General features: G+C 32.5%; 1 protein-coding gene across 3 annotated transcripts in view; it reads left to right on the top strand.

The window, feature by feature from the left end:
- The window catches only part of Pik3ca (phosphatidylinositol-4,5-bisphosphate 3-kinase catalytic subunit alpha), a 78,151-nt gene that overhangs the window by 33,509 nt on the left and 19,882 nt on the right, over window positions 1-24,760 (top strand). The window contains exons 1-10 of one of the 3 annotated variants that reach the window (XM_071615455.1): window positions 2,265-2,330; window positions 3,668-3,707; window positions 13,451-13,878; window positions 14,417-14,626; window positions 15,910-16,160; window positions 16,907-17,152; window positions 18,011-18,096; window positions 21,592-21,697; window positions 22,221-22,373; window positions 22,507-22,641. In XM_071615455.1, coding sequence (XP_071471556.1) covers window positions 13,527-13,878; window positions 14,417-14,626; window positions 15,910-16,160; window positions 16,907-17,152; window positions 18,011-18,096; window positions 21,592-21,697; window positions 22,221-22,373; window positions 22,507-22,641 — 1,539 coding nt within the window. In that variant the 5' untranslated portion in view covers window positions 2,265-2,330; window positions 3,668-3,707; window positions 13,451-13,526. Of the gene's footprint in view, window positions 1-2,241; window positions 2,331-3,667; window positions 3,708-13,450; window positions 13,879-14,416; window positions 14,627-15,909; window positions 16,161-16,906; window positions 17,153-18,010; window positions 18,097-21,591; window positions 21,698-22,220; window positions 22,374-22,506; window positions 22,642-24,760 lie in introns of those variants that run through there. The other 2 variants (XM_071615456.1, XM_071615454.1) reach the window with 2 other exon arrangements.

The following is a 24,760-nucleotide window of genomic DNA, read 5'->3' as shown; positions in this document are numbered from 1 at the left end:
GAAGGCATTAGAACTGAATTTAAAGGGTAAGTATGACTGAAATGGCAGCAAATAGAAATAGAGGTAAAAAAAAGAACATGGATTCTGTTTACCCCCGACCCACCCAAAAAAAATCCATTAAAATTTGAGCTTAGTGGGAAAAAATAGAACATAATTAAAATGGTTGCTGAGACTGAATGTGAGGCATATTCTAGATTTTAAGAGATTGACCATACTGATTGAGTTGAGTATTGGTATAAGTAGGTATGTGTTTTAGGTCATCAATTCTAGTGACACTGTGGGTAATAAAATGGGGAATGGGAAAAATGAACATCGTCTGCTTTTCAGGCTTTTGGCATAGTTCTTACTTCTCATTTAATATGTGGTGCCCTTCTCATTCACTACCTGTCAGAAATCCTTTTCATTCATTCAAAGTGTATCTCACCCTTTCTTTTCCATCACCCACCCCTCCACCTAAGTTACCAGTATCTTATAGAAAGCAATTTTCTTACTGAATACTTTATAGGTCATTTTTTCCATATCAGAGCTTGTTAAGTGAGGTCCAATAGTGATAGTGTGGGAGGAAAAAATGATGAATTTAAGAATGACAACGAGTGGAAGTGGTATCACACAAGAGTTGAAAATGCTAAAGGTTCTAATCTTGAGAACTGAGAAAGATGATTTCATGGAGAATGTCCACATCTGAGTACTCAAGCGGAGTAAGAGGTATCAACAAAATAAATAATTAAAGGAGGTCTTAACATTATTGATTATTTTAACTTTTTTAATTGGGAAAATTTGAAGTAGGAGCTATAATTAAACCATTTACAACATCAATATTTCCTTAGTTTAGTAACAAGATATCTTTAAGATGAAATATAAATATGAATCTAAGAACTTTTGTTGGTTGCTTGGTTGGTTGGTTTCTTACTTGGTGCTGAGGATTGAACACAGAACTTCTCATACTAGTAAGTCATGTTCTACCACTGATCTGTACTCAAATCCCTGAGTCTTGAGAACTTTTTAAACACTTAACATTATGGAAATAAATATCCACTTTTAGAATGATCTCTATGCAATTATTACAATGATTTTGTAATAGATGCTCAAATAGGGAGGGAAAGATCAGGGTGAAGGTTGGCCTGAGAAAATGATATCCTGACAGGACAGAACAAAAGAGCAGTACTGAAATAATTAGACTAAAGGTTGTTTTCCTGTCACCACACACCAGATATGGAGAGTAGTAAAAGCAGACAGATGGACAATTCTGCTAGTTTTGGAATGTGTGAAAAAGGAAAAGAAACATTCTGTTCCTTTTACTTAAAAAAGGAATTCCTAGGCTAAATTGCTGGTCTCAGTACTAAGTTTCATATTCTGACCAAAGAAACATTTTTTTTTACCCTGGGGATAATGATTCATGCTCTTCTCAGAATTTTGCTTTTGTGGATACTAAAATATAGTCATAAGTACTGCACTGTTAGTTGGAGCTAATGATATTATTGAGTATTCTAGTGATGGTTAGGAATGTTAGTATTGTAAACCCAGTTGTAACAAAGGAACCAAGCACATCTTAGTTAACTGATTCTAGGAGATGAAAAAGTACATTTTTTAAAAAAAAAAGCTAATTACTATAATTTGGTAGATTATTCAATGAAACTAGGACCTCTAATTACATTTTAAAAAAATACTTTATCATTTTGATAGGTTGGTGTCAAAAGGCAAATCTTCTTCCAATATTGGATGGGGTTGGTTTTGTTTTGTTTTGGTGGTGCTAGGGATTGAGCGAGCCCAGGGCCTCATGCCAGGCAAGCTACTTCACTGCTGAGCTACATGCCCAAATCTCTCAACTTCCAGTATTGACAATGTAGATACCTTTTCCCCCTGGGCCTTTTTTTTTTCCCCTTACATCTCTCAAAATTAGTATGAGATTTTAAGAAATAGAGGTTTTAATGTGCTTTTTATGGACCATAATAAGTCACTCTTCGCTCAGAATTTTCACCATGTCAGGATATTGACATCACATGTTCATCTGCATAATTACTGTTATTGGACACATACACAAAAGACTTTGTTAATGTCCCTTATAATGTCTTTCTCCAACATAGGTACTTTCCCTTATATCTTCACTTGAATCTTTGCAGTCACTGCCTTTTCTTGGGTTATCTTTTTAGCCTCTCTATAGCCAGAGCTTAGAACTTTAGCTCTTGAAGTTCCCATTTTCAAAGTTCCTTACATCTCCCTTTGTGCCTTTTTCAATTTTAGCAAAAGTTAGCTGATGGATCATAATATGTGAAGCAATTGGAAAAATAGCCTAAAGACGTGTTGATAAGTTTTATAAGGAAGCAGTTCATGTAAGTAATTTTTTGACTCTATGCTTTTGGGTTGTCAACTGTTGGACTATAACACATTATTAAATAAAAACAGAAATATACTACTTACTTAGCACTTAAGTTGTTGTTTTTACTCAGTTACACTCATTTTAGTTCCTCATTCTCACTGTGTTCTTTTTTAAGGTACAGTATCTATAATTTCCATAAGATTTGGTACATTGTACTATAACAAGCATGAGTAAACAGTAAATGTTTGAAAAGGCAAAGTAAAGAAAATCTAATATGTCTCTCATGTTTAAAGGGATTTTGAAGTACCTCACCCATAGTGCATTGTCTTTAAAAGTCTGATTTTTTAAAATATCTGTTCTTAACATGATTCCATATTGTTGTTGCTATCATTCATAGAACTCCTCTTCATATCTTGGCTGGGTGATGCTTGTGCTAAAATTATGCTGCCCTCTGTCTAATGACACTTCTGGGAGATCTTTCTTCCTTCGCTTGCCAAACAGCTATCCTCCATTACCTCAAGTTTTACTTTAGTGAAGTGCCTTTTTTCATAAGAAGAATGATTTAATCAGTATTAAAGTTGGTCAGTAATTGGTGACAATAGAGTTTTTCATTATTAGTAATACTGGGCTCTTCTGTTACTAATAGAAAAGGGGGCAGTTGGCAAGCATTTATCAGAATATGATGTTATTATTTGATCTTTGTCATTTAAAAAGTATTTTTTTAAATAAAGTTTCAGTATATTTCATGTCTTTTATCCAGTGATATAACATACCTCTTGAAATGTATTTTTATCTATGAGTAGATACAGGACATATTCACTGAGCAAATAATACAACATTTTGTATTCATTAGAATATAATTTGAAGAAAATGGAACATTCTTGATGTGAGCTCCTAATGGGTTTATGTCATTAAGTAAAAACTGGAAAAAAAACTTGTTTGGGCCAATTAAAATAGACATTAAGTGCTCAGCTTAAGTAAAATGAAGTTTCAATGCACTATATATTTTGTGCTTTGTATCTTTTGTAAGAATGGCAATAAATGTAGTAGGTATAGTATAAGAGGAGAGGATAATAAGAGATTACAATAATAGCCTTTAAGAAAGGAAATCAGTTCAAGGACATAAGCTGAGATTGTGATATGGGGCAAAAGATAACAGCAAGGATAGATAAATAATTAGACAAGAATGTAGGGGACCTAAATATCAATATGGTAAATAAAGATACTCAGTACATTTACAGCCACGTTTTTTCAAGGCTAGAATCTAATCCTGGTTGTGTATTAAATACTTTGTAATCTAAAATGTGTCCTAGGATGCTGAATACTCTGTTGCTTAATTATGTAATGCAGGTACATCAAGGACTATGCCTTGGGATGAATGAAACTAAAAGTAAGTTCCTAGTATTTTGATACAAATTCAATAGATAGTGTCTGAAAACAGGTTTGTTTTCAGGCAGTATTTACTAAAATTGAAATGACAACAGAAAACTGGCATGACTCCTCCCTGTGCAGTATTGGTAATACATGTTCAAGAAGTACTTCATATTTTAAGCTAATCTTTTTATTTGATTCACTTACCAGCAGGTGGTTGCAAAGCAAATTGATGGAGTCCATTTACACCTCCTCCTTAACCTGTCAGTATTGGCAGAATCACCACCTTGATCACAGCAGCACAGTTCAGACCTTGTCATTTGATTTTGAAAATATTGTCCTTGCAACAGCCAATTAGGGCAATGATATATAAATCTTTGCTTTGCTCATTATTTGTGCCTTGGAGTATATAATCATAAACAGAGACACTGATAGCTGCCATTCTGTGACACTTGGCCTCAGGAAATAGGGAACTCTATTGGAAACAGTAGACCAATAGAGTTTTATGACTGGTCCCTGCTTCTCTTCTCCCAAAGTGTTTTGGCCTTCTGACAGATATTACAGGTAAATCCTGTGAAGTCTGAAATGTTGACTTAGTAAACAAAAGTGAAATAATAGTCCAAAACAAAGGAGATTTTCTGTGAAATATTTGGATGCAAATAGGTAAATATATTGTGTGTACTAGAGCCATCAATCAAAGGAGCTAGCTCTATTGAACCAGACTAGACTGAAAATCTTCTGTGCTTACAAAACAAACTGTAATATGCAAGGAAGATAGAGTCACAGGTTCTACTGAGAAACCTATAGCTGACCCAGGTTTCCCTTTGCTAGGATGGCAGCATAAGACTGATATGCCAGAGAGTCTTTTCTTCATTATCAAGATCATAAGGTTAATCAGTGGGATGCAGGCAAATTTTAATGCATGTAGATACTAGTGTATCAGAAGAAATGGTACTTGAATATGAGTCACAGTACAGACTGAACTATGTCCTCATGCCATGACGTAACAAAAATAAGGCAACCATTTTTGATGAAGAGAGACTAAGGGAACAGTTTGAAACAGAGGAAGACTTTGAAAATGACCGTGTTCTTCCTCAGTGCAACTAAGGATGATGTATCACTGATCTGTATGTAGACCACTAACTCTAGTTAGACCACTTTGGCTTAGGACAAATATACGTTGGGTTAGTATACATTGTTCTATTTGCTACTGAATACTAAGTTCATATTATTAATTCTAGGGGTTTCCAAAGTGTTTTTAGGATCGTTTGGTATGCATTTGCTGTAGGTGGTGTTAAAGATGTTAAAGCTGAAGCACTGGTTACACTCTATGGAATGGTTAGCTTTTGCTATAAAGAAGAATCAAAGAATTAGAGCCAAAATATTATATTAGAATAACAAAGGCAGAATATTGATGTATTTTTCCATTTGAAGTATTAGTCATTCTTCTAGTCTGTATTTTAAAATCATAATTTACCAAATACTGTCATCTTGACCTGCAAATGTAAATGGGGTGTCTAGAGTTCCCTGATTTACCATTTATTTCTGACTGCCTGTTCTTAGTTTTATGTGAAACTATGATAAACTGCCTTGTCTCAGGAAAATGAGAAAAGAAATATTTACTAGAAAACTTTTATAACTATGAAATTGTATGTTTTAAACTATATAATATTATGAAATATCTTGTATTTTCCACGTTGTAGAACTACGTTTGTTTTTCCTCATATTCCTTTTTAACCTTTACTAATGTTTAATCTCCATTGGAACTTAAGTTTCAAGAAATTTTGGTTCTACAATTACACACTAAAATTTGAATTTTTAAACACCAAGTTAAGAAAAATAGTGATTACATAATTAAAGATTTTGTATGTTTTTTTGTGTGTCTATATAAAATTTTAAATTCATGATTTATCTAATAACCTGTAATCAAGTGTTTGTTAATGGCTCTTTACTCATTTTATTCTGCTGTTCTCACTGGTTTCTTTTAAGCCACCTTGTTTACATTCACTGATAATCAAAAGTCTACATTGTTACAGACATTACTCACCTAGGTCTTAATTATCTGTCATTATTTTTAAAAAAATTCATTAGCACAGATCCTCCCTAAACCCATTTATGAGCCTCATATTAGGGAACCTTTGTCTTAACATGATGCAGTAAATCATTGGAGTGTATTTTCATAATACCTTTCATAGCACTGTGAATATGAATTTAACAGTGAAAATAAACTGCAACTCTTACTAAAGGAATTTGAATTTTCCACATACTAGCCATAAGAACTTAATTTTCTACTGTAGGGTTGTAAAGGTCTTTCTGTCTCATTGAAGGCATGAGTTAAATCTGTTTTCCTCATGGTTGATTTGTAAAGGTCAGTGAAGGACAGCACTTTGAAAGAAATGGATAATATGCATCCTTCCAGAGCTAGTGTATATTACAGCTGTCCCTTTGGACTTACTCCAACAACAGCTCAGTGACTCTTGGAAAAGAATTTTAGAGGCCCTAACAGGGGCTTAGAAAATTGTACTGAAGGACACTTGTTTCCCATGTATCTCCACAGTAGTGAAATTTGTTTAAAATTATGCTTCTTATCTCCCAAATCCAATTGGTCTCATTATTTTTTATTTTTCTTTGCAAGGTATCTTCATCCATTTATGTCTTGCTGTTCCTATTACTGCCTCTTTCTTCAGGCCTTTGTTGCATTTTCCCCTGGGATAATTTCAACAATTTAATTTTCTACTTTCTCTTCTATGCTCTTAAAATTTTAGTATGCACCCCCCCTATCCTGTTTTATACATATATGAATTCAGGTTGTAGTCGGAAGTCAAAAGTGAAGGTAAGAACATTTTGGTAAGAACGTGGTAGGCTACAGTAGAAATACCCCATAAAAGGCTATATATAATAACATTAAGAAAAGGAGTAACTTATTCTAGAAATATTTTAAGTAAGAGTAATCAGACCATTGAATTATTAATCCAGGTATTAATAACATAGTTTCTGTAGCAAATATAGAGGAAAGTTTTTGTTCTCCTGCTCTAAAGATTCACTTGGCAATTTAAAAATTAACTAAAGCTTATTTTTATTTTTTATCAAGTAAAAAGACACAACTGAGATATAAAACCAAGTATTAATTTTTCCTATTGATCTGAGAATGAGGGCAGAAAGTATCTCCTCAACGTTTATCTAAATATGAAAAAAAATCAGAAACAAGTATTTGTTTAAACAAATTTGTTAAAAAAAAAAAAAAACATTTAAGCAACTTCTGTATTTGTGAAACATTGATATCTAGAAAACACAAGCTGATTGTTTTAACCAGTTGTGACCGGTTGAGTTGATTAGGCTACCAATTGAGTCAGCTAGATATATCCCCTAAACTTGCAGATATAGGCTTAAAAATAGCCTTTTTATTTTTAATGACTTTATGGTGCAGATACAATAGTGATGTTTTAGAAACATAACTTTTAAATGTACTTCTGAAGTGAGAAAAGTCTCTGCTATCTTAGACTACCTTTATACGACCTTATAATCTTCAGACAGAAGCATATCCAGTGATGGCAGAAATGATGATCTAAGCTGTCTTGCTTGAATTATGGTCAAAGGAATTAGGGGTGAAAAAGAGCCAGGGAAAATTCTAACAACTGTCAAGTATGTAATGAGATAGAAAAAACAGAATTGAGGAAATGAAGAAGATAATTTAGGAGTAATAATATTAGGAAGAAATTTAGAAGTACTTCAGAAAAGTTTGATATCTAAAGGAGCTCCCAGCACTTAGTACCCGATTAATTGATATGTGAGGTACTTTCAAGATTTTAACTTCCTGCCTTAAAATTAATGCTTTTCTTTTCCTTCTCCTTCTACAAAACTTAGGTCAACAATGTAGACTTGTTATTGCAAAGAGAAAGGATTAGGGATGACTTCTTAGCCAGTGTACGTTTAGAAAATTCTCCATTTGACATCAAGTAATTCTGATATCTTTTTAGGGATCAGCAAACTTTTTTTCTATGAAAGGTAGACAACAGTATATGGTCTCTATAGCATCTGCTTATTCCACTGTTACAGTGCAAAAGCATCATTGGCAGTGTGTGAAAAAAGTTTGTTGACTGTGTGTATATATGTGTGTGTCCCAGTGAAACTTTATTTACAGAAGCAAGTGGTAAGCTGAATTTGACCTGCAGGTCATATTTTGACCACCTTTGCCTTAAATGATGAAGTCTAGAAATAGACTTCTAATACAAATGGAGAAAGGCTATCAATTTAGTGATTAAAAATCAAGCTGTCAAGATGTTGGTCTTGACCTGAGAGTGCACATCAATGTATAAAATACTTGGATTGCATATTGCATTAAGAAACCTTCCATTATAAAAGTCAAGTGACAGTGGATAATCTGAGACTATTTTCTACTCTTCATGTCTGCCATTTGTTTTATTTTATAGAGTCTACTCCATCTGAGTAGTACTGTCCACCCTTCTGAGACTACATACTCAACCATTTCCAAGAAATAAATATAGGATCAAGCCTTGTAACACCAGAATAAAAAAGGAAACAAACATCTCATTATCGAGGCATCTTGTCACATATTTTGTGCTCTTAGGTGGTATGGCAGAGTCTCACATCTAGTTATTTCTCTTGTTGGTCTTTAATGTATAAACTCTTATGCAGAGGTGTTCAAGTGTTGATGATGACCAGATATAAGTAATGGAAGGAGATGCTGCAAGTATTCAGGCAAACTGGCCTCAACTGAGAAGTGACCATTGACTGCTAGAAAGAAAGGAAATAGGGAACATTTTTTAAAGCACCATATTCACCCTGGGGTCATTGGTTTTAGGGCCAGAAGGACACTCCTTTACCCCGTGTCTCATAATCATGAAGAGTTTTGTTATATTGAAAAGAGCATGGTAATTGCTATTTATAATGAGGACTGTAACTTATAAAAGAGTAAATTGTGAATTATGTGTACTTCAAAGAAAATAAGAATGAACTAATTGAAACAATTATTTAGATAATATAGAAAATTAGGATAAGCAAAACCAATTTATTTCTTGAGTTCTGGATAGTTGTGATTTGTTAGTGTATGAATATTTAGTCCTGGAATTATGAACCAATATAGTGGATGCTTGAATTTTAATGTTTTAGTAAGTACATCTTTAATTCTTTGACCTCAAACCTCCCAGTTATCTAGATTAGTATTTCAAAAATTAATTTTATAATGATGTATTCTCTTCTGTTGCTTTTCAGTAAATCTTTTATAAATAGAATAATATGCATTTAAATTTGTGAATTCCATCTTCTCTATCAGCATTAATTTTTCAATAGTCTAATTTAGGTCTTTTTATTTTAAATGTTACATACTCAGATTTTAATTTTAGGGAGTTTTCTCTAAATTTAGAGAACTGAGAACATATAGTTATTATACTACATTAATTTTTATAACCTATATCTGAAAAGCAATTTTTAAAGAAATCTGAGAAAATTTTAAAATCATGGGAAAATGTATTCTTTTTGCTTTTTTAAAAAATACTTTGGCTCCGGCAGTGGTGCACACCTGTAATCCCAGTAGCTCAGGAGGCTGAGGCAGGAGGATCACAACGTCAAAACCAGCCTCAACAATTTAGTGATGCCCTAAGCCACTTAGCAAAACCCTTTCTCAAAATTAAAAATAAAAACCAGCTGGGGATGTGGCCCAGTGGTTAAGTGCCCCTGGGTTCAATTCCTGGTATCAAAAAAATAAAAATACTTTGGAGACTCTTTTTGACTCTTTTGTATGGTACCTCCTAAATAGTGTACATCATAAAATTCAAACTCTCCAACATGGTTTTAGTATCTGTCCCCTACCTGCCTTTCACCCCTCCTTCCTTGTCACATACCCCACCTGTTTCCATGAACTTTAGACTCAAGTAGTTTAAAAAAATAGTTTATATTGCTAGTAATAGGCTGCATTCTTTATGGTTTGTGACTGCACACTCAACTCTGGCAGCCATCTCGCTTGCCCTCCAGATCTAGCATTCCCACATTCAAGCCACTCCTGCCCTGTAAAATTCTGTAATCTGTAATGTTGTACTGAAACTTTACGCTCTGAAGCTACCCCTAACCTACTCAGGCTTTTCCATAATTCATATTCTATCTTGTAACAGTTACCACATGGTTTAAATTGTTTCCAGTAAACCATGAGTCTCTAAACAACAGAAAAGAACATATCTTCTTTACCTTTAATATTATACTTAGCCTAGAGCCTGGCATAAGTGGTCCTTCTCAAAAAGAGATGGAGGGAGTAGGATGCAAAAGGAGAGAAGAGATTCCTCACACCAAGCTGTAGCTAGCTATACTATTTAGGAACCTGGGAAACTGGAAGCAGCTGTAAAAGCATCATGTCTGAGCCACTCTATATTTACTATTCCAGGCCTGTGTGCAAACCTTGCATGACCAGTGCTACCTTCAAGTACTAACATCTGAAACCAACATTGCTTTATGCAGCTCCTTCACTAGCATCCCCTAGTGAAAGAACCCAGCCTCTTTTTCCTATCTCCACCTGGTGCTAGCTCTGAATAATTCATAATAGCTTTAAAAGATAATGTTGATATTCAGGTTTGTTAATAATATTTAGTATTTATTGAGTGCTTACTCTGTGCTGATGAAAAACACAATATGATAAATGTGTTTTTCATATTACCTCACCTAATCCTCAGTGGTCCAGTGAAGTAGATGCTTATTATCCCAATTTAACAAGTGGAGGATGAGTTTCAATAAAATGAACTAAACCTCCCAGTGCCACACTGCAATTAACTAAGGAAACTAAAATTTGAATCTAGTGAAATTTAGGGCCCATTCTCTTATTTACCACCATTGATTTACCCAGCCATAACTAAACTCCAGATACTATCATGGTTATAGTAGATGCTTTAAACTCATCCAGACATGGATTCAAAGTCTATTTTCCGGTGGCAAATAATTTCATTTCACTCACCTTCAATTTCCTCATAAGTAAAATGGTAATATCCCTAAAAGGGGTATTACCTGACTAAGTGCATGGTACATACTAAATAATAAAATGTTAGGGATTGTAGCTCAATGTTAGAGAGTTTGGCTAGTATGCATGCGGCCCTGGGTTCAAAAAAAGTTAGCTCCATTTGCCTTTTCTATACTTCTGTATGCAAGCTCTGAGGTAATGGTTTGTACAATGTAAGGCTTGGCACAAGAAGGCAAATAACCATTAGACACTTGAAATTTAATATACTCTGTCTTTTACATAATTATTTCCATAGTGACCAACAGTGCTTGCCTTTTGTGATCTCCAAATGTTTTATAGCTGTGATCGTATTTATTCTCTTTATGAAAAGGGTACATCTTGAGTATTTAAGACCTTTACGATGTTAGGGTAGAAAATCAAGTACTCATGGTTATTATGTGGAAAATTCAGGTTGCAATTCATTTTCACTATTAAATTAATATTCATAGTGCTGTGAAAGGTATTATGATGACAAATATGCTATAGTAGAATAAAATCAATAATCTATCCTAGATAAAAAACAGGTGAGACTCTCTGGGTATGAAATAGTTGCCCCAGTAGTTCTATAACATAAACTTCTTAGCACTATTCAACAAAGAAAACCATAAACACAGCTGCTATTTTGGTGTGGCTTGTGGTTTTGGATTTGTTTTTTATTTGAACTTCTTTATGCAGGCAGATCATCATTTAAAAGTAGTCATTTGGCATTTTCCCTTGCATTCTTGAAATTTTTTATGTTTTAAAAAGCTTAGTTCAAGTCTCTTCTGAAATTGTGCACACAGATTGATCCATCTGGTCTTTTTACTAACCAGTGAGGTTTCTTTAATTTAAGAGGAAATTTTTATAAAAATCCTGTCACTTCACTGGATTTTTTGTGTAAGTTTGAAGAAGAATATTTTCAACGATCAAAAAATAATTTTCTTATATTCATCATTGTCTTTTCAGTTAATCTTGCTTAACAGAGGTGGGAAGACAGCTAGAAAGTTCTGCTATTCCAACTCCTCACCCCCTTCATCTTATTCATGTTACAACTTTGAAACATATCATAATTACTTGTTTGCAAGTGAATATTGGCATAGCTGAAATGGCTGATCAAATTAGGGACTATTGCTCTCTTTAGATTACACTGACTGTGAGGAGGAAGATGGATTGTAGGAGTGAACAAAAATGCACATAGACCCTTGCTGTGATCCAGACAAGAAATAGTGGTGGCCCAACCCAGGGTACTCAGAATGGTAATGAAGAAATATAGACAAATTAAAGAGAATTTATTGATGGGTTAGATATTAATAGGTATGGTATTGGGGAGTCAGGGATTGCAGGTTTCTGGATTGCATTATCCTTCTCAATGCTTTTTCATTTTGTTTGCCCAACTCCTGCTTATCCCTAAAGAATTTAGTTCATGTGTTACTTTCTGTGAGAGTGCTTCCTGCCCCAACCTCCATTGAGTTGAATGACCACACTGTGTTTTTATACAATCTGGCACTTCTCCGTGATAGCATGTATTCTGTTGTGTAACTATGAGTTTACCCCACAGACAACATACACATAACCTTTATACTCTTGACTTTGGTTATCTCTTGCTTGACTTTTGTTGTACCCTTATAGTTTAACTTACCTAATAAAGGAAAACATAAATATAAACAGCAAGAAATAAACTTAAGTTTTGTGGGTTTTGATTATCTCTCTCAAAAGAACCCTAAGATTGTTGAAGTCTAAGAATATAAGGGCCTTCAAGTTATAATAGCACTTAATAGTTTTTAAAATCATACGAGTTCTTCACACAGGTGGTTGGAACTGACAGAGTCATGGGTCATAGAATAATTCATTTCAATCAGAAAGAAGTATTAGGACTGAGATATTTGGGAAAGTGTGTGCATCATTGCAAATTCATCATCATACTTCAAGGAAAATAAATTGATTATACTTTATTGGGAATATATACCTACATCATACTTTAAAAAATAGAATGGTATATCACCTAGACAAGAATCAGTGCTCTCTAGTAAAAAGGAAGAAATTACAGATTGATTTAAAAAAGAAAGAGAGCTGGGTGGGCATGGTGGCCTCAGAAGGCAGAGGCAAGAGGATTGCCAGTTGGAGGCCACCCTCATCAATTTAGCAACACACTGTCTCAAAAAGGACTAAGAATGTAACTCTATGGTAGAACACCCCTGAGTTCAATCCCCAGGTTGGGGGAGGAAGGAGGGACAAGGAGAGAAAAGAAGAAAGGAAAGAAAGACCATATAATTTTTTATTACTGCAGATTGAGGTCTGTAAGAGTGGGAAAAGGAAAAGAATTTGACTTCTGTAGGCTTTACTTACTTTTTTAAAGTTAGAGCAATGGATCTATGACCTAAAAAAAAAAAAAAAAAAAGATTCTTTCTGGTCCAAATTCTGATGTTCCATAAAATAACACCAAGTGATAAAGGTGTTAATAGGTGATGGGAATTTGGGCTTGAATTACAACTTACTTTGCATTCTTCCCATGGCCTCAACACTGTCCTCCTCAAATATAATGTTTTTTAAATGACTTTATTAGATTTAACTAAATACAAGTGGTTTTTATGACTTCTGTTGAAATCTGTTCTTTAAGCCCTAATTTAGGGCAACAGTCTTGATTAAAATATTTAAGATTAATTAATACTTTACCTATTCAATTCAATCTATAAAAAATGTGAATTTTTGCATTTAGCAATACTGTAACAGTATTTCTCTACAGTTGTTTCTCTTTTAACAGAAGTTTTCCTTCTTTCATTTAGGTTTTTGCTTTGGAACAGCCATACATCTAATTTCTTAAAGTAGTTTTATATGTAAAACTTGTAAAGGATCAGAACAATGCCTCCACGACCATCATCAGGTGAACTGTGGGGCATCCACTTGATGCCCCCAAGAATCCTAGTAGAATGTTTACTACCAAATGGAATGATAGTGACTTTAGAATGCCTCCGTGAGGCTACATTAATAACTATAAAGCATGAACTATTTAAAGAAGCAAGAAAATACCCTCTCTATCAACTTCTTCAAGATGAATCTTCTTACATTTTCGTAAGTGTTACCCAAGAAGCAGAAAGGGAAGAATTTTTTGATGAAACAAGACGACTTTGTGACCTTCGGCTTTTTCAACCCTTTTTAAAAGTTATTGAACCAGTAGGCAACCGTGAAGAAAAGATCCTCAATCGAGAAATTGGTATGGTATAATTTTCAACTAGATGGCATTGTCATCCTATTCTAAAATGCAAATAACTGTGGAGCCTAACCATTGTCTCATTATTGAAATATCTTTGTCTGAACCAGTATCTGTATAATCTTAAATAAATAGCTTTCTCTATAAAAAAATCTTTTAAAATCTGAAGTATTTTTGACTATTGAGCTATAGAACTATTTTTAACACCTTGATATTCTTTAAAGTTTTATTTATGAAATACCATTTATAGGAGGACTTAAGATTTGTTATATCCCAGTACAGTATTGTGTTGTTTTTCTAAAATAATTGGCATAGATATCAATATATTTATATGTATGCATATATATATATAATATATTTATATATTAAAATATTAGGGATTTTATTGGCTATTGCTTTATGTATTCATCACAGATTTTTTTAACCAAGACAAATTCAATTCTTTTGTGACTTTTCTAATCTATATAGTCCCTGTTTGTAAGAAACCTGTTTATACTGTGTGCTTAATAAAATGTTGCATCCTTTATATAATATTTCCAAGGTTTTGTTATCGGTATGCCAGTGTGTGAATTTGATATGGTTAAAGATCCAGAAGTACAGGACTTCCGAAGAAATATTCTGAATGTTTGTAAAGAAGCTGTGGATCTTAGGGATCTCAATTCACCTCATAGTAGAGCAATGTATGTGTATCCTCCAAATGTGGAATCTTCACCAGAACTGCCAAAGCACATATATAATAAATTAGATAAAGGTAAGATAATTTTTGGTCTACTGTAATTGTTACTAGAGCTAAATCTTCTACCGATGTCTTTATTTCTTCTATACAGTCCTTTTTTTTTTTTTAAACCTAGTTAGATAATAAACTTCTTGAAGGAAGGGATTTCTTGTACTGACAAGATATACTTGAGTACTAAATATATAACTTGTGTACAGTAAAAATTTATTGATTGAATGAATTGTATGGATATGATGCTGATCTGTTGGTGAATTTTCATCTCATTGAAACTGAAGAACTTTGAATTTGATATTCACTGTTTTTTAGAGTACTAACAGAATTAGAGCTGATTATCTTTTGATAGATAAAAGCAGGTATAACTAGAAACTTAATAAAAAAAAAACTTTACACATTCTCATCATTATGTATTATATATACAAAGAAAAAAATTTAATATGAAGCACAATAATTAATTCTGATCATAGTGATTGAAAATATGCAAGCTGTTTTAGAAATAAGTATTCTATCAGATAAATAATTGTTTTTCAAGGTAACAAAGTAAAAGTTAAGTTTGAAGTCATAGAATACCTTGCATGCTTTTATTAATGTAAAATTCTATTAGTAGAATTAATTTAAGACATCTTATTTCTATCTCACCCATATTATTCAAAGTAGTTTATTGCAGTGTAGCATAAGATCTTTCAAAATTCTTTTCTCCTGTAGCAAACTTTGTAAAATAGAGTGCTCTTTTCACTTGAAAATTTTCACCATATAGGAGAGTTGAAAAGTTGGACTCCGAACATAGCTCTCATATTTTTAATCTTTCCATTTTCACATATTTTTCGGGGGGTAGGAGAGTACCTCCTGACTTAACTTTATCTTACGATCTTTCCTCCCTTATATTTTCCAACACTCTAATTCAGCATCTATAAGTCAGTTGTGCCATTCTTTCTTTACTTCCCATAGTCTTTCACTTTAGGAACTATTGAATCTTTGAAACCATCATGAACTATTCTTCACAGGGATTGAACCCTTGTCAGGCAGTTTAAAATATAAATTACCTTAGACTTAGGTACTTGTGACCCAGTAGTTCCCGCTTTGTATGCTTGCTTTGAACAGAAGTCATGATCCTGGTCTGGCAACCTGATCATACATGAACATTTTTTTGTTTCTAACAGATATTTACCTGTATTTAATTAGAATGATTAGAAATCATATATGATTATGTTTAGAGTAATGGATAGTACATACTTGAAATTTGTCTCTTGAAAAATGAAATAGACATGATGATTGCATCTAATAATGTTTTCCTGTTACAGGACAAATAATAGTGGTGATTTGGGTAATAGTTTCGCCAAATAATGACAAACAGAAGTATACTCTAAAAATCAACCATGACTGTGTGCCAGAACAAGTAATTGCTGAGGCAATCAGGAAAAAAACTCGAAGTATGTTGCTATCCTCTGAGCAACTAAAACTCTGTGTTTTAGAATATCAGGGCAAATATATTTTAAAAGTGTGTGGATGTGATGAATACTTTCTAGAAAAATATCCTCTGAGTCAGTATAAGGTGAGTAACAAGTTTCAAAAATATTGATTTTAAATTTAAAAAGTAATCACAGAAGAATTGGCTTCTTTTTTTAAAGGCATACCTCTTGAAAATTAGATAATAATAAATATTGGAAAATATCATTTGTAAGTTTAATTTTTATACTATAAATATTTAACAGAATTAAAATTTTGGTGGTTACCTGACCTCAAAATATGAAGTATTTTATAATTTTTATCCTCTCCCAAGTAATGGCAGTAGAATATAATTAAAATAGATATTTCGGGAAAATAATTCCATGATCTACTATTAAGATGTATTAGTAATATGTCCCTACCCTTTCTGTTTATTAAGAAATAACTAGAGAAGCACATAACAAGTACTGATTTATAGTCCCAAGCAAAACATGGTTCTAGCCTTCAAGTTACTTATGGTCTAGTGGGGATTATAAGTAAGAAAATAGGCTATTATAATATGTGTACCATCGCATTTATATTAAAAATTTCTATCCTAACTACCATTTCAATTTAGTATCCTACTAATATTTGGGAGTTAGGTGCTACAACCTAACTGCATTTAATTCCCCAATGTTAATATTTTAAATGTTACAAATAAGTAACTGGAAAGAAATGTGGTCTACAATGTTTGATTTTTTAATCACTTTTGCAAATCAATATGTAAATTCTCATAATACTCTTGCATATTGCTTTTAAAATGGAAAACCTTACAGGAAATGGCTTCTTTCCTCTTTTCTTAATCTCTTACAGTACATAAGAAGCTGTATAATGCTTGGGAGGATGCCCAATTTGATGCTGATGGCTAAAGAAAGCCTGTACTCTCAACTGCCAATGGACTGTTTTACAATGCCATCTTATTCTAGACGCATCTCCACAGCTACACCATATATGAATGGAGAAACATCTACCAAATCCCTTTGGGTTATAAATAGCGCACTCAGAATAAAAATTCTTTGTGCAACCTATGTAAATGTAAATATTCGAGACATTGATAAGGTAAGGTCAAAGGCTGATGTTATTATTTTATACAAGTAATTTTATATAAAGTTTTTTATTGAACTATACAAATAGCCTGTTGACCTACAGTATGTTTTCAGATGACTAGAGGAAAAAAAACACTCAAATCTCAGAAAATAAAAATATATAATGAATTCTGTTTGAGTTTCCATCTACTCAGTTTTTGCATATCTCTCAGTCCTAAGTCTATAATTCTAAAATTGATAATTCTGAATTCTTAAAACCAAAAGTTTTATAGAACTAGTTTAGCAATAAAATCTAATCCAACCTAAAGTAAATCTTCTTATAGTCACTATTAATCCCACTTAGTGCCTAGTGTGGTAATTAACATATGCCTGCAATCCCAGTAACTTTAGATGCTGAGACAAGAGGATTGTAAGTTCAAGGCCAGCCTCAGCAATTTAGTGAGACCCTGTCTCAAAATAAAAATACATAAATAGCAACCATCAAAGATGTAGCTCCATGGTAAAATGCCCCCGAGTTCAATCTCCAGTACCAAAATGATCTCACTCCGTGTGAATATTCATGTGGTTTATTACAAAACATGTCTTTATAGGGTGCTGCTCCAGCTACCAAAGGTTTTAAGAAATACCTAATGGATACACCAATTTCTCTTTCTAAAGTACAACAACTCTGAATTAACATATCTAGCTAAAAGTGACTATGGGTCTTGGTAGCCTGATGTCTCCATCATTATTAATGGATGAAAACAACAGCAAACTTTGATCAATCTGTATTAGTATTAATTTCTACATGTGAAGAAAAGGAGAACAGAAAAGCTTTATCTGAATACAAATTTTTATACATACTTATTTTCTTTCCCCCCCTCCCCCACAGATTTATGTTAGAACAGGTATCTACCATGGAGGAGAACCCTTATGTGACAATGTGAACACTCAGAGAGTTCCTTGTTCCAATCCCAGGTAAGGGAATATTTGTGTATATTTCCAAAGTCACATTAGTATTTAGCAAGGTGATCAATAAAGTGAAATATTTTACATCATTAGTTTTATGCAAATAGTATCAATTGAATATATACATACAGAACATAAAGACTTTTTGTCAAATGAGTATCGCTTATAGGATCACTTTATTGATTCTAAAATTTCAGTCAAAGGAATTTTCTGATTCTCTTTTCCCATTGTTTCAAGGAGAAAACAGAATATGATTACTGTTAAGTCCTGATGATTCTCCACATAGATCAAAAACTCAGCATTTTATTTTCTTATCTCCTTTGCCATTTATGAGAAGAAATGAGAGTTGGCAAATAATTCCAGAGCCAGAATACTCTGAGGCAGTTTTCTTCAGATCAGTCCTAAGAATAGATATTTATGCATTCAGTTAAAGGGTCTTTGAGAACAAACCAGTTTCTTAAAGGGAGAGTTATTGGAAATATTTTAAATTATTAGTGCCAAGATGTATTGAAGAAATAAAAGGTAGTATAGTTTAAAAGCTTATCATCCTTTTATTTGTCTGTTTTATAGAGTTTGGAAATAACAGTGTACCCCTAAATATAATAGTAGTAATATTTTAAGAGAACTCAAATTGGCACTGAAGACAGATTAAAGAGGATATTATAGAATAGCAATAGCACTAGCAAGTAACTACTCCAGAAGTACATCTCATAATGAGTTTAGACTTGAGTTCTAGAAAAATAAAAGAGAAAATTCCAATCTTGTAATTAAGTAATCTTTAAAAGCCCAGGTGACATTTAAAGAGATAGTAGTCATCTTTACTAGAGGGAATAGATGTAGTTCCTCACCCTACCTGGACTATTATAGTCAAAAAATACATTATTCAGGTTAGAAGGTACACTGTAGCAACAGACACCACAGGATCTTTACAAATTTCTGCTACAACAGTAGTTAATTTCCTATACATACTGCATGTCTGTCACAGGTTGGATGGAATTGTTATGAGAATAGAAAAATAGTGTTTTGAGGAAATAATGGCCAGAATATTTCCAAATTTGGTGAAAACTGTTAAATTTACCCATCTAAAGAGCTCAACAAGCTCCAAGCAAAGACCCCTAAATACAGTAGCCCAAGGTACATTTATCCTAGTTATTTCAAGTACCAAAAATAAAGGTTAGTAAAATTAAAGGCAGGTTTACTTAATATAATATGATTAAAATGTTGAAATTTTAGCAAATTAAAGTAGGTATTTAGAAAGGGCTATATTTGATTATCTTTTCTTCAAGAATTCTCTAGTCTAAAAGGTAAAATCCCAATGGAAGTACTGTGAAATTTTAAGTAAAAATTTTTTTAACTTTTTTGTTTACAAAAACAAAAAAAGCAGAGGTATATGAACTTATTAGAAAGCAGATACTTAATGATTTCTTCATAAACGTACTAGTTATCCCTCAAAATTAGAATCAATTTAGACTGTATATATAAAACCATTTTCTAAAAATAAGAAAGTGATTTGTATGTATTGAATTTGGTTTATGTGTGTTGTGGAACGGATGGACTCTAGAAGAATAGAAAAATGTATTTTATTCTATTAGCATAGTGCTAAAACTAGATTTCGAGGCCATGACTCTCTTAGAAAATGTATAGAATACTCCCCATTAATTTATGAGCAATTCTAGGAATTTAGAAGTGATAAAAAAAATCATGTGAATTTAAGTAGATATGCCTTTAATTTTTCTTAAATATTATGGACTTTCTAAGTCCCACATTTCTTCTTCCTGTATTTCTGTAATAGTATGTTTGTATGTATGTATGTATGTATTTGCCTTTAGAATTCTTGCATTTTAAATGTAAGTCTTCTACTATAAATGGATGATTTTGGTGGGGAGCGGGTACTGAGGATTTGACCCAGGGATGTCTACCACTGAGCTACATTCCCCAGCCCTTCTTATATTTTTATTTTGAGATAGAATCTTCACTAAGTTGCTTAGGGCCAGCCTCAAACTTGCAGACCTCCTGCCTCAGCCTATCTAGCACCTGAACTTTTATCATGGACCAATGTGCTGTTTTAATCCCTTTATTCAAATTATGTCATTTAATTTTATTAGATAGATACTATTATTGGTTTCATTTCACAGATAAGGCAAAAAACAAGGCTCACACATTCGGTGGAACAGTAGAAATAAGGTCGTCTTCTAGGCAGTCTTGATTTTCAAGTACATATACTTTCCCCATTGCTTTTAAAATATTTTTTTTTAAATCTACTTATTATACATGGGTCTTTACAAAAATGTTTACCAAATATAGACATAATTTCATTCATAACATCCAGTAAATTAAGAGAATTTGTTTTGAGTCATTTTTACCTTGTTATTTTTTATAGTGGTTTTTTTCTTTCCATTTTATGAATATTAAGTTTTATTACTTCTTGTGAAGTTATTTTAAAATTCAAATATGTTCTTCTCTGTATTCTTCATCTTATTTATATACTGACTTATTTAGACCAGTAGGTTATTTTGTATAAAACTACATTATGCATAAAAGTAATTAAATACAACGATAATCATACTAATAAATTCTTGTTTTGTCTAATTTCTCTTTTCTATTTGATTTTTACAAACAAAACTTGGATTTTTTACTGAAGTATAGCACACAAACATGCATGAAAGTATACAAATCAGAATTGTGTAGTTCAATGAATTATCATACTATAAATATCATATTCACTATACTGGTCAAAAAAACAAAACATTTACTAGCACCTGAGAAAAACCCTTCCTCAATATATTTATTGACTTTCTATCCTTCCCAAAGGTAACCTTGACTTCCCTGACTTCTACCAATTTAGGGTTAGTTTTGCTTATTTTCCAGTTTTGTATAAGTGCTATTCTTTTGTGTCTAGCTTCTCTTACCCATTAATTGTAGGATTTCATCCATTTTGTTCGTAACTGTTGTTCCATTTTTTTAATGCCATATAATATTCTATTATGTGAATATAAAAATTTATTCTACTGTAAAAACATTTGGGTTATTTGCAGTTTGAGTATTATAAATTACTTTTCTATAAACATTCTGTGCACAAATAGACACATTTCTATGGTTTCATTCTTAGAAGTAGAAATGGTTCATTGGGTGTATGTATGTTCACTATTAATAGATTATGCTTTCAAAATTGGTTGTAGCAAATTTTACCCCAACTCTTAGTATGTAGGATTTCCTATTAGTACTTTACCATCCCATAGTATCATGAGTCTTCATAGTTTTAGGCATTCTCATGTATAATGATGTCTCCATAAGATTTTAGTTTTCACTTTGTGTATGACAAATAATATTGACTACTTTTTCATGTTTATTGGCCATTTAAATATAATCTCACAGAGTGCCTATTCCAATCACTTTCCTATTTTTTGTTTGGTTTTTCTTTTTCTTGATGCTCTGTAGGAGTCATTTATATATTCTGGTTAAAACTTTTTGGTAAATTTTATTTTTCTTTAAAATTTTACAAAGGTGGAATGAATGGCTGAATTATGATATATACATTCCTGATCTTCCTCGTGCTGCTCGACTTTGCCTTTCCATTTGCTCTGTTAAAGGCCGAAAGGGTGCTAAAGAGGTAAAGTATTTCAGAAGGAACAATTAATTATGTTTACCTCCAAAAGCTCCTAATTATACCTCTGATGGAATAACATTATATAAAATTAGAATTTTTCATTTTTAAAAAATCAATAAATCAAACCTATTGTAAGACATTAATAAATGTATCATAGAAAAATAACTTGGGAGAGCTTTAGAAATTTATTTATGATGGATAAATATATCCTGAGTTCATATTGATATAATTTTTAAATACACAAAGTGACTAAATAATAGTGACTGAATCCAAATAATTGTATCATGCCTCCTGGATCATATTTCCTATTTATAATTTTTAAAAACATAATTTCAGTGGGAAAGGAGGAAATAAACACAAATGGGAAAAAGGAAAGAAATTGCTTAAATTTTGAAAAAACAATATGATTTTCATATTTCTGTTATAGAGACAGCCGTTAAGATCTCTTTTCCAGGGGAAAAAATGTTTTGAGATTCACTTTATAATTTAATCTGTAGAATAGTGAATATTTTTTTTTCTTTTTTAGGAACACTGTCCATTGGCCTGGGGAAATATAAACTTGTTTGATTATACTGACACCCTAGTATCAGGAAAAATGGCTTTGAATCTTTGGCCAGTACCTCATGGATTAGAAGATCTGCTGAACCCTATTGGTGTTACTGGGTCAAATCCAAATAAAGTAAGCTTTTGTTATAAATTAGATGGTTTTCTTTTTTTTTTTTTAATGCAGTAAAACACAATATTTATGTGCATGTATAGATACATATATTCTCACACATATATACATAACTAATTTTTATTCCATCTCTTAGGAAACTCCATGCTTAGAGTTGGAATTTGATTGGTTCAGCAGTGTGGTAAAGTTTCCAGATATGTCAGTGATTGAAGAACATGCCAATTGGTCTGTATCCCGAGAAGCAGGATTTAGTTATTCCCATGCAGGACTGGTAAGGGAAATAATTGAGTGTTTTAAGTAATTCCTTGTTAATATAACTTAGCATACTTATATCATTTTCTGCAAATATGTGTACATATTCTTTGGACAAGGTTTTATAAATTTTAGTTATACTAACAAATACTATTGTGCTCTAGAACAATATTACAATAGAGTAAAATTTTCTTCATGTTGATATTTTTCCTGCAGCTCTGTTTCCTCTATTCTCTATTCAGAGCCCTATCCCTCCTTCATTTGTTTAATAAATTTTATTGAATGCCAACTCTGTGTAAAGCACTGGAATAGGCAGAGGTAAAGTTGTAAACTAAACAGACCCCATTAAGTATTTAGTCTAATGTTAAACAGACGTAAGTAGAAATATAAGATTAAAATTTATGGTAAGCAGCATGAAGGAATAAAACAGAAGTATGATAACAAAAACCAAGGGTTGCGCTGGGGATGTGGCTCAAGCGGTAGCACGCTCGCCTGGCATGCGTGCGGCCCGGGTTCGATCCTCAGCACCACATACAAAGATGTTGTGTCCGCCGAAAACTAAAATATAAATATTAAAAATTCTCTCTCTCTCTCTCAAAACAAAAACCAAGGGTTGAACAAGGGAAAGGCAATGTTTATTGGGTTCAAAAAAGATCCCTGAGATAGTAGCCTTGAAGTTGAGACTAAGGTTTAAACACTTTGTTAGTTGAGCTTGGAAGCACAGGAAATAGCAAATCTTCACCACATTAGTCCTCGTTCTCCAGAAAAGAATGAATATAAAGTAAGTGGAACTTAAATATTGATCCAGTTGTTTAATCTTGGCCATAACTTTGAAACCACAAGATAACTGCATTCAAGGACCATTAACTGTCCCTTATTTCTCAAGGGCAAAGGTGTTAGGGTGAGAGGAGATATTTTTGTTCGTTGGTGTCTCTTTCTCCCATTTTCCAAATTTATCACTTTTTTTTTAAACCTTGTTGTAGGTTATAGATAGACCAGCCAATGAATAATGGGCCAAGAGGTCCTGAAATATGCCCGTCCTGGGCACAGTAACAGCAGCACAAAGATGCACACTTTATCAGTTTATATCTCTGGTCCTAGTAAGGAGTTGATTAATTGCTCTTGTAAACTAAGTATTATATCTTTCCTGTATACATGATTTAAAAGATATGAGTTTCTTTTTTTAGAAGTTATAACTATTTATAAGGATTGATATTTTGTGTCTTGTATTCTTTCTTACTAGAATTTTTCTTTTTAAAAAGTGCTTATTTTTATAATAGAATTAAACCTACTCTTTTCATTTACCATTTGGATCTGTTGGAAACTTTTTTTTTAATTATGTTTCAGAAAATGTTTTACTATTTCATCATCCTAGGAATTACTTCATCCTTATTCATTATTTTCATTTATGCTAAAAAAGACTAAAAGATATGAAAATACAGAAAGATATAATAGCATGGAAAGATAATACAGTAGTGATATAAATTATAACTATTATATAAAATAGACCCTTCTGTTTTCTTATGGCTTTGCCCAATGTCTTGCAGCATCTTTTTCATAGGTATAAATCTATAGACATTGTCTTTGCAGGATTTTTGTTCATTCGTGGTTTTTTATGCTTTCATTGCACATAAATTTTCACTTTTCACCCACAATGACAAAATTAAAGAAAAAAATATTCACGATTACTAGATAAATCATAATAGGAATGTAGAGACAGACAGTAGGACTCTATAGTACTATTTTTTAACCTCAGTCCTACATTTTAGACCAAATAATTCTTTGTTGTGGGAGCTATTCTGTGTATTATAGTATGGACAGCAGTGTCACTGGCCTCTGCCCTACTAGACACCAGCAGCATCACCACACCTAGTTGTGGCAATCAAACATGTCTCCAGACCTTACTAAAGGTCCCTGGGAGGTAGGGAGTTCAAAATCACCCCAATCGAAAAATACCTCTCTAGACTCTAATTATAATGGCTAAGTTTATCATATAAATGAAATGTCAGATGACAGTATCCTACGTGAATTTTCTCAAATTCAAGGCAATAATGAATAAACAATGTATTTTTAAGCACAAAAAGGAAGTTTGATATTCACATTCCGTTATTATTCACTGATAATGATTTAATCTCAAT

This window comes from Marmota flaviventris, chromosome 8 (assembly GCF_047511675.1).
Source record: "Marmota flaviventris isolate mMarFla1 chromosome 8, mMarFla1.hap1, whole genome shotgun sequence".
Classification (NCBI taxonomy): domain Eukaryota; kingdom Metazoa; phylum Chordata; class Mammalia; order Rodentia; family Sciuridae; genus Marmota; species Marmota flaviventris.
This window is presented reverse-complemented; position numbering and strand designations above follow the sequence as displayed.